Source organism: Scyliorhinus torazame, chromosome 5 (genome assembly GCF_047496885.1).
Source record: "Scyliorhinus torazame isolate Kashiwa2021f chromosome 5, sScyTor2.1, whole genome shotgun sequence".
Lineage (NCBI taxonomy): Eukaryota > Metazoa > Chordata > Chondrichthyes > Carcharhiniformes > Scyliorhinidae > Scyliorhinus > Scyliorhinus torazame.
In genome coordinates this window covers 141,495,976-141,510,981 of record NC_092711.1, presented here as the reverse complement: position 1 = coordinate 141,510,981, position 15,006 = coordinate 141,495,976, and the positions used below count along the sequence as shown (strand labels likewise).

The window sequence follows — 15,006 nt, the reverse complement described above, 5'->3', positions numbered from 1 at the left end:
TCCAGGCAACCGGCTGACAGTTCCGGCCGTCGGTGATCGACCCCGCCCCTGGACCGGGATGTGCATGTCTCAGGGAAGGGGAAGATGCGCATGTGCAGGGGAGCTCACTTCCGCTGACCTTACTGCTGAGGTGTTGACCAATAGGAAGATTGGAGGACCGGAAGGATTCTGCTGCTCCACCAATCAGAGCTCCTCTATTGTCTCAATGCGGAAGTTGGACGTGAAGGTTTCTGCCGAGCAAAGCTGTTGTTCCGTCAACCCTGGGTGAGCTTGAGCTGCACACAGACTCCTGTCTCCAAGATCTGTGAGTAAAACACTTTCTTTTCTTCCTCTTTCCATTTATTGTCTCAGTCTGACCTTCAATTGGTAGCTTGCAGCAACTGAAGTGAAAGACAGTGAATCCAGTGAGTGTGCAGACTCTGGAAAGGTTGGCCCATGTCTCTCTCTCTGGCTGACTGAAAGACATTGACATACTTTGCTCCCTCAACTTGACACATTTATTTGTCTGGCTAAAATGATGGTCTCTTTCCTAATGTTCACATTTAAAGGGCAGCTTTCCCCAGGAGATGGCTGACATTAAAGGGAACAGTAAACAGGACAAACCAAACCCAACCAATTACTTCCCTGTCGGAATACTCTCCACCATCAGCAAAGTGATGGAAGGAGTCATTAACAGCGCTAGCAGGTGGTACTTACTCAGCAAAACCTGCTCACGGACGCTCAGTTTGGGTCCAACCAAGGTCACTCAGCTCCTGACCTCATTACAGCCTTGGTTCAAACATGGACAAAAGAGCTGAATGCCAGAGGTGAGGTGAGAGTGACTGCCCTTGGTATCAAGGCAGCATTTGACTGACTATGACATCAAGGTGCCCCAGCTAAACTGCAGTCAATGGGAATCGGGGAAAACTCTCCGCTGGTTGGAGTCATACCTGGCACAAAGGAAGATGACTGTGGTGGTTGGAGGTCAATCATCTCAGCTCCAGGAGTTCCTCAGGGTACACTCCTGGGCCCAATCATCTCTACCTACTTCATCAATGACCTCCCTTTCATCACAAGGCTAGAAGTGGGAATGTTTGTGGATGACTGCACAATGTTCAACACCATTCGTGACTCCTCCGATAATGAAGCAGTCCATGTCCAAATGCAGCATGTCCTACACAGTATCTAGATGTTGGCTGATAAGTGGCAAGTTACATTTGTGCTACACAAGTGCCAGGCAATGACCATCTCCTATAAAGGAGGATCTAACCACCACCCCTTGACATTCAGTGGCACTAGCTTTGCTGAATCCTCCACAGCCAACATCCTGAGGGTTACCATTGATCAGAAACTGAACTGGACTAGCCATATTAATACGGTGGCCATCAGGGCAGGCCAAAGACTACAGTGAATAATGCACCTCCTGACCCCCCCCAAAGCCTGTCCACCATATACAAGGCACAAGTCAGGCGTGTAATAGAATAATTACCACTTGCCTGGTTGAGTGCAGCTCCAACAACACTCATGATGCTGCTCTACACCATCCAGAACAAAGCAGCCTGCTTGACTGCTCCCCATTCCACGAATATTCAAACACTCCACCACCGACGAACAGTGGCAGCCGTGTATACCATCTACAATGTGCACTGCAGTAACTCACCAAGGTTCCTCCGACAGCACTTTCCAAACCCACAACCACTACTATCTAGAAGGACAAGAGCAGCAGATAGTTGGGAACCCCACGACCTGGAGGTTCACCTCCAAGTCACTCACCAGACAGACTTGGAAATATATTGCCCTTCCTTCATTGTTGCTGGGGCGACATCCTGGAACTCCTTCCCTGACAGCACAGGGGATGTACCAACAACTCAAGGACTGCAGCGGTTCAAGAAGGCAACTCATTACCACCTTCTGAAGGGCAACTAGGGATGGGCAATAAATGCTGGCTGAACCAGCGACTTTCACATCCTGTAAATGATTTTTTTTAAATGTTATATTGCACAGAGATATATCTAGTGTTGTATGGAATGTATTAGATATATTATTGATGGTTCTGTAATGAAATACATGTATTATTAGTTCTACCTACGTTATATATTTCCAGTCATACAGTCATTGCAGCACTTACAGAATCGATTTGGGAACTCAAGTCAATGCTGATTCTCTGTACAGTAATCCAGTCAGTCCCATTCCCCCTCCATATCCCTGTTCCCCTGAAAGCTTTTTTTTTCCTGTATTATTTTGAATTATTGATCATCTCGACTTCCACAACGCTTGTGGGCAGTGAGTTCCCTGTCATGACTACTCCATGACTAAATAAAGTTCTTCCTCAGAATTTCCCTATCTCTAATCAGTAAATGTATTTATATGGAAATTCTCTACTCTTGTACAGGTTTTAGTGAGTTTAGATTTGTTGATCAGCACCTTCAGGAAAATTGGGAGGGAAAGTAAGTGAATATAGGTCTCTCTGTCCAGGGTAGGAAGCAGTGAGCTTGGATTTGTCAATCAGCCTGAATCAGCACCTTCAGGAGAATTGGGAGGGGGAATATTAGATACAGCAGAGTGAGAATGGAGGGAGAGTGTGTGGGATTGAGATTTAGAGCATTTCGGGGAAAGAGAGAGGAAAGAATGTTCGATAGAAACTAGAATTGTCTGTTCTGAGTTTCTATCCTGTACTAACAATGATTACTATTGTAAAATCTGTTTCCAGGAAGTTCCAACAAGAGGAGTTTGAGGCCGAGATCTCAAACTAAATATCACGTCAAGAACTGACTGAGTCACTCAATTCTTGGGATCATTGGCCTTTGAATCTAGAAGGAGAAATGTTTGTCTATTCTGTCTGCTTCAAGAGACTTTAAACATCAGTGTGTCTGGAAAAGCACTGAAACAGACACCCGTGTGAGACTCTTCGACTGACTGTGGAAAGAGCTTTAACCAGTGACACAGCCTGAAAAAATACTACACCATGCACAGCAGGGAGAGACTATACAGGTGTTCTGTGTGTGGACGAGGCTTCAACTGATTATCCAACGTGGTGAGACGCAAGATCACCCGGACCATGGAGAAACCATGGAAATGTGAGGATTGTGGGAAGGGGTTCAAAGGCTCGTACGGGCTGGAAAGGCATCAACGCAGTCACACTGGAGACAGGCCGTTCACCTGCTCTCAGTGTGAAAAGGGATTCACTGACATTGGCAGCCTGCGGAGACACGAACGAGTTCACACTGGAAAGAGTCCTTTCACTTGTTCTCAGTGTGAAAATGGATTCACTGCCATTGGCAGTCTGCGGAGACACGAACGAGTTCACACTGGGGAGAGGCCTTTCACCTGCTCTCAGTGTGAAAAGGGATTCACTGACATTGGCAACCTGCAGAGACATGAACGAGTTCACACTGGGGAGAGGCCTTTCACTTGCTCTCAGTGTGAAAAGGGATTCACTAACATTAGCAACCTGCGGAGACACGAACGAGTTCACACTGGCGAGAGGCCTTTCACCTGCTTTCAGTGTGAAAAGAGATTCAATGACATTGGCAACCTGCGGAAACACGAACGAGTTCACACTGGGGAGAGGCCTTTCACCTGCTCTCAGTGTGAAAAAGATTTCACTGACATTAGTAGCCTGCGGAATCATGAACGAGTTCACACTGGGGAGAGGCCATTCACCTGCTCTCAGTGTAAAAAGGATTTCACTGCCATTAGTAGCCTGCGGAAACACGAACGAGTTCACACTGGGGAGAGGCCATTCACCTGCTCTCAGTGTGAAAAGAGATTCAATGACATTGGCACCCTGCGGAGACACGAACGAGTTCACACTGGTGAAAGGCCTTTCACCTGCTCTCAGTGTGAAAAGGGATTCACTGCCATGGACAACCTGCGGACACACGAACGAGTTCACACTGGGGAGAGGCCATTCGCCTGCTCTGACTGTGGGAAGGGATTCACTCAGTTATCCAACCTGCAGAGACACCAGAAAGTTCACACCGGGGAGAAGCCGTTCATCTGCACCGTGTGTGATATGGGATTCACTGAATTATCCAGCCTTCTGAAACACAATGTCACTCACACCAAAAGCAGGCCCTTTAAATGCTCTGACTGCAAAAGGGGTTTCAAAAGCTCTCAGCTACTGATATCCCACCAGCGCGTTCACTCTGAGGAGAGACCGTTCAGCTGCTCTCACTGCACAAAGAGCTTTAGAACCTCATCCAACCTGATGAAACACGAGCGAGGTCACACCGGGGAGAGCCCGGTCACCTCTCCGACTGGGAAAAGATTCACTCAGTCATAACTTGCTGAGCCACAATGTCACTCACAGCAACGAGAGACCCTTTAAATGCTCTGACTGTGGGAGTGGGTTTAAAAGCTCTTGGATACTGATGCCCCACCAGTGCATTCACACTGAGGAGAGACCGTTCAGCTGCTCTCAGTGCACAAAGAGGTTTCAAACATCATCCACACTGCGGAAACACCAGCGAGTTCACACTGGAAAGAAGCCATTCACCTGTTCTCACTGTGGGAAGGGATTCACTCAGTCGTCCAACATGCTGAGACACCAAAGGGTTCACAAGTGATGACGGGTTGGATTCTGCTGTTATTCCTGCTGTTAATCACATCCAGGACTGAACCTGGAGTGGGTGGATGGGTTTGTCTCCTCGTCAACTCCTGGTGCTCGGATGTGGCGACCCTGGCGAACTACTGCTCCCGGACCTGGAATACCCGACTGTGAAGTACCGTCCATACTGCCTTCCACGGAGTTCACTTCTGCCATCATCACGGCGGTCTACATCCCACCCCAAGCGGAAGTGAAGACGCCGCTTGATGAATTGTAACCGCTATAAATAACAATGAAGCAGAATACCTGGAGGCCTTGTTCATCGTGGCCGGAGACTTCAACCAGGCCAACCTCGAGTGTACTGCCAAAATTCCACCAACACATCTCCTGTCCCAACAGGGGCCCCAACATCCTTGACCACTGCTACACAAACATCAAGGGCGTCTGATGATCCATCCCCTGACCGCACTTCGGAAAATCGGACCACAAGATGGCGCTCCCTCTCCCGGCATACAAGCAGAAACTTAAGCTGGAGAATCTGGTTATGAAAGTTGTGCAAATGCTGATCTGAGACAACAGAAGAGCTCCTGCGCGACTGGTCCATATTCAAAAACTCGGCAGCTAACCTAAACGGGTATCCCAGCACCAACACAGACTTCATCAGCAAGTGTGTGGAGGATTGTGTGTCAAAGAAGGTAGTACGTACGTTACCCAACCAGAAACCATGGTTTAATCGGGAGATTCACTCCCGACTGAAGGCCAAGTCTGAGGCGTTCAAGTCAGGCAACCGTGACCTATACAAAAAAATCTAGGTACAACCTCTGCAAAGCCAACAGGGATGTCAAGAGACAACAGAAGAGTTGTCCAGACTATGCTAGAATCATGGACTCTCATCGATTGTGGCGAGGCTTAAACAACATAATGCGCTAAAAAGCAAAGCCGAGTAGAATCTTTAGCAACGGCGCACCCCTTCCCAACAAACGCAATGCATTCTATGCTTATTTCGAGCAGGAAACCAACAAACCTTTGTCATCTGCCCCAGCAGCCTTGGGCACACCCATGCCCACCGTCACAGCGTACAAAGTCAGATTGGCCTCCTTGAAAGTGAACCCTCGGAAAGCAGCAGGTTCTGACGGGAGTCCCTGCCATGCACCCAGATCCTGTGCGGACCAACTGGCGGGTGTGTTAGCGGACATCCTCAACCTCTCTCTACTCCATTCTGAGGTTCCCGCCGGCTTCAAGAAGACCACCATCATACCGGTGCCAAAGAAGAACCAGGCAACGTGCCTCAATGACATCGATCATTACGAAATGCTTAGACCACAGCTGGAGTAATGTGTGCAGTTTTACTCCCCTTACCTTAGGAAAGGTATTGCCACAGAGGAACAGCAACAAAGTTTGACCAGACTTGTTCCGGGTTTGGCAGGACTGTCCTATGAAAGGAGATTGGGGAAACTAGGCCTCTTTTCTCGAGAGTTTCAAGGAATGAGAGGGGATTTCATTGAAACTTACAAAATCCATAAAGGAATAGACAGGGTGGGTGCAGGTGAGATGTTTCCCCTGGTTGGAGAGTCTGGAACCAGGAGATACAATTTCAAAATAAGGATGAAGTCACTTAGGATCGGTCTCGGAGGAGACATTTCTTTACTCGGGGGGTTGTGAATCTTTGGAATTCTCTACCCCAGAGGGCTGTGGAAGCTCAGTCACGGAGTGTGTTTAAAGCAGAGACTGACAGATTTCTGTTTCTTTGTTTAATAAATTATTTTTTTCTAATTAAGGGGCAGTGGAGCGTGGCCAATTCACCAATGCTGCACATCAAGTTCGGTTGGGGATCTGAGACCCACAAGTCACTTGGAGAATGTGCAAACTCCACATGGACAGTGATCCGGGGCCAGGATCGAACTCAGGTTCTTGGTGCCGTGACGCAACAGTGCTAACCACTGGGCCACCGTGCCACCCAACTGACAGATTTCTAAATATCAATAACACAAATGGATATGGAGATAGTGTGGGGAAAAAGACATTGAATCATAGAATCATAGAATTTACAATGCAGAAGGAGGCCATTCGGCCCATTGAGTCTGCACCGGCCCTTGGAAAGAGCACCCTACCTAAGTCCACACCCCCACCCTATCAGAGTAACCCCACCCAACCTTTTTGGACACTGAGGGCAATTTAGTATAGCCAATCCACCTAACCTGCACATCTTTGGACTGTGGGAGGAAACCGGAGGAATCCCACTCAGACTCAGGGAGAAAGTGCAAACTCCGCACAGACCGTGACCCAAGCCGGGAATCGAACCTGGTACCCTGGAACTGTGAAGCAACTGTGCTAACCACTGTGCTACCGTGAAGTGGATGATCAACCATGATCGTATTGAATGGCAACGCAGGCTCGATGGGCTGAATGGCCAACTCCTGCTCCGATGGTATAAAGATAGGTAGGAAAGTAATTTGTGAAGAGGACATAAGGAGACTACAAAGGATAGAGGTAGGTTATGTGAGTGGGAAAAGATCTGCCAAATGGAGAATAATGTGAGAAAATGAGAAATTGTCCATGTTGCCAGAAGAATAAAAAAGTTTCTGATCTGAGTAGTAAGTGATTGTAGAGCTCTGAGACTCAGAGGGATCTGGGTGTCCAAGAGCATGAATCACAAAGGGAATTGAATACAAAAGTAGGGAGGTTGTGCTTCAGGTATACAGGACATTGGTGAGACCACATCTGGAGCACGGTGTCCAGTATTGCTCTCATTTAAGGAACAATGTCAATGTGTTGGAAGTAGTTCAGAGAAGGTTTACTGGACTCCTACCTGGAATTGGAGGCTGGTCTTATGAGGAATGATTGGACAGGCTGGGCTTGTGTCCAATGGAGTTTAGGTGAATTGATTGGACCATATAAGATCCTGAGGGGTCTTGACAGGGTGAATGTGGAAAGGATGTTTCCTCTTGTGGGAGAATCTAGAAATTGGAGTCACTTTAAAAGTAACAACTTGCCCATTTAAGGCAGAGGAGAACTTTTTTCTCTGAGGGTTGGGCGCCTTTGGAACTCTCTTCCTCAAAGGGCAGTGGAAACGGAGTCTTTGAATATTTTCAAGACAAAATTGAATAGATTCTTGATAATCAAGGGGATGAAAGGTTATCGTGGGGTCGGCGGGAATGTGGAGTTGAGGTTTCAATCAGATCAGCCGTGAACTTATTGAATGGTGGAGCAGGCTCGAGGGGCCGAGTGGCCTACTCCTGCTCCTAATTCGTATGTTATCACATCCTTTATAATAGATTGTAGCATTTTCCCTCCTACTGATGTCAGGCTAATGGGTCTGTGGTTCCCCGTTTTCTCTCTCTCCTTAAATATTGGGGTTATATTTACCACCTTCCAATCTGCAGGAACCATTCCAGAATCTAAAGAATTGTAAAAGATGATCACCAATGTATCCACTATCTCTACAGCCGCCTCTTTCAACATTCTGGGATGTAGAGCATCAGCTTCTGGGGATTTATTAACTTTCAACCACATTAATTTCTCCAGTACTACTTTTTCACTAATTCTAATCTCTTTCAGTTCCTCGTGCTCACTAGTCCCTTGGGTCTCTCATGTTTTTGGGACGATTTCTGTATCTTCCACCATGGAGACAGACACACATTGTTTAGTTTCTCTGCCATTTCCTTATTCCCCATTATAAACTCTCCTGTCTCTGCCTGGAATGGACCCACATTGGTCTTTGCTAATCTTTTCCTTTTCACATTCCTATCGGAGCTTTTCCAGTCGTTTTTATGTTTCTCGCCAGTTTGCTCTCATATTCTATTTTCCCTTTGAGTTTCTTGATTCTCCTTTGCTGAATTCTAAAACAAGTTCCCAATCCTCAGGGTTACACTTATTTTGGCAACTATATGAGTGATAAGATATCTTATTTTATCTTCAAAAATGACCCCAAGATCTGGTTGATTGGAGGTGTCCAAAAATACAACTTTATTGCTAATTATTCACCTTGATTCTCTTCCATAAAAATAAATCAAATTCAGATCAAGGAATACATCAAAACATAATAAAGACAGTTAAACAAAAACATAAGAAAATATTAGGAAATGAATAGATGGTTCAGAATTTCTTGAAGCATGAATGCAGAACAAACTTTAATCATGAAACTTTATTCTTAAAGAAATTCTTATCAATGGTCTAACCCCTTATTGGTTTCAAATTCTCAGCTGAGGCCTCCTGATTTATTTTAAAAACTCTGTCACTTGGAACATGATTTGTTATCCAGACATTGGTCATTACTTAAGATTCATTAATGTCTATCAAATTAATTAAATATCTACATGCTCCCGCCACGTGTACCAATCCTCTGAAGATAAGGTGTTCTGCATTAACCTTGCTTGTTGCTAAGGCTTTGCTACATTTTGTAAATGTTTCTGTTGCTCAGGCTGCGATACTTTTTCATTACCAGATGTATTTGTAGAACAATGGTTTATTCATTACGAGGGCTTTTATGCAATTTTCTTGAAACCGTGTTAGATTCTGACACATATTAAGTTGCTGTACAGCAATTCTCATATTTTTATCTGAAACAATGACTTTGCCTTGTGGATATTCCATTTTCTGTCTGTATGTATACTGAATTTAAGAATTATACTGCATCGATTCTTCAAGATACCAATAAATCAGTGAAGCAATAAATCTGTAATCGATCAATGAGCCTCTTCCTTTGACCTAATGGAATCTTAAATTTTTCTTGTTAACCACGGTTGCGTCACTTTTCCTGTTGGATTTTTGTTTCTTAAAGGAATCTCTATTTTATGTAAATATGAGATAATTCCTTAAATGCGACTGCCTGTGTATCATTACACATTTTATTGTAAGTTCCCAATCAACTTGCCTCTCATAGCTTGACCGTTTCCTTCTGAGACAGAACCATGTAACCACCAAAGCCTAACTTCATCTGAACTGCATGCTTTGGGGTTCCAAACAGAAACAGGAACTATCTGTCATCTACCTTCCAAACACCCTTTCACTCTGTGATCCTGGTGAAATTTGAAGCCAAGTATTTGCCACAAGGCTCAAGAGCATCAGCCCACTGGAGGCAAAGTCGTGAGACCGGCCAGTCCAGCAGAAAGAAACCCTCCGACCCTCCCCATTGACCAACTGACAGAATGAACACAATGCTGTTCTGGGTGTAATTGAGAGTAGCAACAATAACAGCAGAATCCAACCCCTGTAATCACTTGTGACCTTGTTGGTGTCTCAGCAGGTACAAGGAAACACAGAATCCCTTCTCACATTGAGTGCAGGTGAATGCTCACTCCCCGGGGTGAACTGGCTGCTGTCTCCGCAGGGTGGATAAATGTCTGAATCCCTTCCCACACTGAGAGCAGGTGAACGGCTTCTCCTCCGTGTGAACTCGCCGGTGGGACGTCAGGCTGGCTGATTGAATCTCTTCCCACACTGAGAGCAGTTCAATGGCCTCTCCCCAGTGTGAACCCTCTGGTGTGTTACAGGGTGAATGACTGACTGAATCCTTTCCCACACTGAGAGCAGCTGAATGGCCTCTCCCAGTGTGAATGCGCCGATGAGCTTCCAGTGCAGATGGGGCTTTGAATCCCTTCCCACAGTCCCGGCATTTCCACTGTTTCTCCATGCTTTGGGTCTCCTTGTGTCTCTCCAGGTTAGACAATTGAAGCCTTACTCATACAGAGAACACGTGTACAGTCCCTCCCCGCTGTGAAGCTCTAACTGGTTGAAGCTCTTTCCACAGTCAGTGCGCTGGAACACACTCACTCGGGTGTGTGTGTCCCAAAGAATCAAGTGACTGTCAGATCAAGATGTGATGTTTGGGATTTCTGTCCGTAATTCCTCCTTTTCTAATATCCTGTAAAAACAATTTACAAAATACATCACTGTCAGTACAGGATAGAAACTCAGAACAGACAGTTCTAGTTTCTCTGGAACATTCTTATCTCTCTCATTCCCTAAAAGCTGTAAATCTCCATCCCAAAAACTCTCCCTCCATTCACTGTATCTAATATTCACCCTCCCAATTCTGAAGGTGCTGATTCAGGCTGATTGACAGATCCCTGCTCACTGCTCTGTGTCCCAGACACAGAGATCAGAACAAATAGGAGCTGCAGTCGACCATTTGGCCCATTAAACATGCTCAACCCTTTATTTGTCGAATGAGGAACAGTTGAGAACTCTGGGTCTGTACTCGTTGGAGTTTAGAAGGATCGGGGGGGATCTTATTGAATCTTACAGGATACTGCGAGGCCTGGATAGAGTGGACATGGAGAGGATGTTTCCACTTGTGGGAAAAACTAGAACCAGAGGACACAATCTCAGACTAAAGGGACGATCCTTTAAAATAAATGTGAGGAGGAATTCTTTCAGCCAGAGGGTGGTGAATCTTTTCAGCCAGAGGGTGGTGAATCTGTGGAACTCTTTGCCCCATTTGAGTTTTCCTTATTTGGGAAGGCCCACGTGCCTCGGACACCAACGACATGGCCGGTAGCGACAAGCCCCACCATCAAGGTAGCAGGTTTAATTGGACATTATCAATCAAAGCCAAATCACTGAGTGTCTTTAAGACAGAGATAGATAGGTTCTTGATTAATAAGGGGATCAGGGGTTATGGGGAGAAGGCAGGAGAATGGAGATGAGAAAATATCAGCCATGATTGAATGGCAGAGCAGACTTGATGGGCCGAGTGGCCTAATTCGGCTTCTATGTCTTATTAGTGTCACAAGTAGGCTGACATTAACGCTGCAATGAAGTTACTGTGAAAATTAGGGCTGAACCGATCCAACCTTGGCTCCTTTATACAATCGAAATCCGCACCACCTCCTCCCATAATCAGCTGGTGAGAATCCAAATCCTAGATTTGACTATTTTGAAGGCAGTGCTGGATAGATTCTTGATAAGCAAGGGAGTGAAAGGTTATTGGGGGGTCGGTGGGAATGTGGAGTTGAGGTTACAATCAGATCAGCTGTGAACTTATTGAGGGGAGCTGCTCCACAATTTGGTTGTGGGATGCAGAATGTATTTATCCCATAACCCGACTCATTCCACTTCCCTTTCTCTTTCCTCTTTTTCGGAGGTCATGTTTGGCTGATCCCACATGCTATTTACACTTATGAACCTGTTGGCATTTGCTGCTACACAAAATCGTGCTGCCCTAAAATTAGGCCCCTTCAGTGAACCTCTGAGCACCCGGGACAAAACCGAATAGAACTGACCCCCCTAAAATTCGGCCGGTTAAGAAAGCTTCAACAACTGTATTATGTTTTTTAAAACTTTTAAAAATAAATTTAGAATACCCCATTATTTTTTTTCCAATTAAGGCGCAATTTAGTGTGGCCAATCCACCTAACCTGAACATCTTTGGGTTGTGGGGGTGAAACCAAAGCAGACACAGAATTTGCAAACTCCACACGGACAGTGACCCAGCGCCGGGATTCAAACCTGGGTCCCAGTGCTAACCACTTGGCCACGTGCCGCCCCATCACTGTATTAAGTTGATCTTTTCTCTACATCTTGCGACAACGTAACATTATATTCTGCAGTCTCTCCTTCCTTCCCTATTTACGGTATGCATTGTTTGTACTGCATGCAAGAAACAATACTTTTCACTGTATCCTAATACATGTGACAATAAATCCAATCCAATCAAAAAACTACATTTACATCATCATCAAAACATATACACAAGGGCAGGCAAAGAATTATACAGTCAATAGGAAAGACAATCTGGTGGGTGTCTATTCTGCACTGGTTGCCTGCTCACTTAAGGGATTTGGTTCTTCTTGACCTTGGATGTCTTCTCTTGGTCTTCAGAGGATGTCTCTCCCCTGGAAGGTGTTATAGTCTCTTTTGCAGACAGAAGATTAGGAGCAGCAAGGGGTTCTTCAGCAATCTCGATTTCTGCGAATTGACCAGAAGTCGCAGTCACATGATCGGGTAGTATGGATGGCGGTTCATCCTGAGGTAGTTCTAGCACACACGGTACTGGCACATTGATGGGTGTCACTAACAACTGATCTGTGTCGTCTCCACACTCGCTCATCTTCAGTTTGCACAGTGTAGGAGACAGGGCCAGTTTCAGACAACACAGTTACAGGGACCTTCTTCTCGCTGGTGGTGCAGCTGCACACCAAAACCTGCTCTCCTTGTCCAAAAAAGCATCTTTTGGGATTCTCTTCTCTTCTTCACGTTTGTGACTGCTGATTGTGTTCCACTGTCCCAGACGTCTCCAGGGGAAATGTTGATCAGATGTGGTTCTCAGCTTCCTCTTCAGTAGTAGTAAAGCTGGGGAACTGAGTGGTCGTGTGTGTGGTGTTGCGAGATGTTGCTAAGAAACTGTTTAGACGGCAATTTAATGAACCTTGGTCCTTGAAGGTTTTCAGTGCATCTTCAAGGACTGGACTAACCTTTCGGCTGAACCATTTGTGGATGGGTGGTAAGGTGCTGATTTTATGTGTTGGATACCACTCCTATTTAGATAGTTCTCAAACTCCTGAGCTGTGAATTGTGGACCGTTATCACTCACAATTTGTTCTGGTTTCCCAAATCTGGTGGGAAAATCACATCAGATTTTCGATGGTTTGTTCCGCAGTTGTTGATTTCATTAGGACCACCTCAGGCCATTTGGAGTGTGTATCTATGACAACCATCAACATGTGCCCCTCGTATGGCCCTGCAAAGTCAATGTGTAACACCATGGTTGAAGTCTCCCTGCTGCCAATGAAAGAAAACCTTTTGTGGCCCAAAATAGTTTAAGGGCCTGTGGGCCGTTAGCAATGTGAAGTGACGACCACAGAGATATTGGTGAAATCTTCTCGCACCATAAATAATACTCAGTGCCTCCTTCTCCAACTGGACGTAATCTGATTCAGCACTTGTTAAGGTATGTGACAAAAGCTATTGGTCTTTCTTCCCCTGAAGGTGGTATGTGTGACACCACCATCCCAACACCGTACAGCGAGACATCATTGGTAAGTTGTGGTGGTAACTTTGGGTTGAAATGGACCAACACTCCTGAATTCTTCAGTGTTTCATTAACTGACTGATGTGTTTTTTCACACTCTGCTGTCCATTGCTATGCTTGTTTTATGCACAACAAATTAGGTCATGGTTTAAGCAGGGTTTTGAATCAAATTTCTCATATTGGTGAATTAACCTGAGGAATGATCTTAACTGTGTTACATTCATTGGTCATGGATCCTCCATGATAGCCTCCATCTTCTTAGCTGCCTTCTGTTAGAATGGTGAGCAAATGTGGAGATTCAGCGTCAACATTCATTTGCAGGTAAGCCTGCGATAGGTCAATTTTACTGAATTTCTGTCCTCCTGCTCGGCCGGTGAACAAAACCTCAATCAACAGTAGCAGGTATTGATCCGCACATAAAAAACCGGATTGATGGTTGTTTTAAAATCTTCGTAAATGCGTATAGTCCTGTCCTGCTTCATTACAGGCACAATAGAGATTGCACAGCCACGAGTGGTGATGAGTTGACCAGTAGTTAATTAATACACTAATCTTCAATTAATACATTTGGTTAATATAAGATCTGATGGTTCAAAAAAAACAATTTGTGGAAAACAATATTTTTTTTCTTACTAATCGTGAATGGATTCAGCAATGAGCCTTATTCTTGACACAGAATTTGACAGAATATGATGTCATGCAGTTTATTAAAATTAGGAAATATTCTCTTTGTTTAAATAATATCTGGTGGCTCTGCTGTTTCTCAGAACATTTAGGTATAATGTTATTTTTAAAAATACATACATCTATGTTAGCTTCCTTGACCTTGTTCTTTATGACAGCGAATATGTTACTTAAGTTATTGATTACCGAAGCCTACATACAGTTTGCTAAATTACAACGGTGATTACACTTCATTGGCTGTGAAACATTTTAGGACGTCATGTGCAAAATTTTAAGTTGTCCAGGAATTAGATATATTACACTCAATTCCTTTGTCAAGATGATTAGTAAAAATTCAATCTTCAATTTCTGTGATACCCATATATTTGACACCATTTTGAAAACTCTTGTGAAAATCCAAACACACTGAGTCCTGAATGATTTGATTAAAAACACAGCGAGTTGTTGTGCTTTGGAATGTGCGCCTGAAAACAGCGCAAGAAGCAGTTTCAACTGTTGTCTTTCAAAAGGGAACTGGACAGGTTCTTGAAAGGACAGGAAAATTGCAGGGTGATGGTTTTAATTGGATAGCTCGGCCAAAGCATGAGCCGGTTGGGCAGAATGGCCTCCTGTGCACTCTGAGCTTCGTGTGCATTTAAACCAAGTGGTAATGAGCTGGAACCCATTTCCTATGAGGCCGGGAGAAGCCTAGATGACAGGATGGTTATAAATGGAATTTGGATCAATACTTTAGGGAAATAAACCTGCAGGGATATAGGGATAGAACGGCGAAATAGAACTGACTGGTTTGATCTACACAGAGCCAGCATGGCCTGGTTCCGAG

The 15,006-nt window shown here is 45.0% G+C and overlaps 1 protein-coding gene across 1 annotated transcript; it reads left to right on the top strand.

Annotated features, from left to right (window-relative positions):
* Positions 1–214: 214 nt before the first annotated feature.
* On the top strand, positions 215–9,471 carry LOC140419844 (uncharacterized). Its single transcript, XM_072503891.1, has 2 exons — positions 215–304; positions 2,690–9,471. The coding sequence occupies exon 2, from the start codon at positions 3,038–3,040 to the stop codon at positions 4,262–4,264; it is 1,227 nt and encodes a 408-aa protein (XP_072359992.1). The 5' UTR covers positions 215–304; positions 2,690–3,037; the 3' UTR covers positions 4,265–9,471.
* Positions 9,472–15,006: the final 5,535 nt, after the last annotated feature.

Coding starts and splice junctions, on each gene's coding strand:
- LOC140419844 (XM_072503891.1), top strand. CDS start 3,038: ATGGAGAAACCATGGAAATGTGAGGATTGTGGGAAGGGGTTCAAAGGC.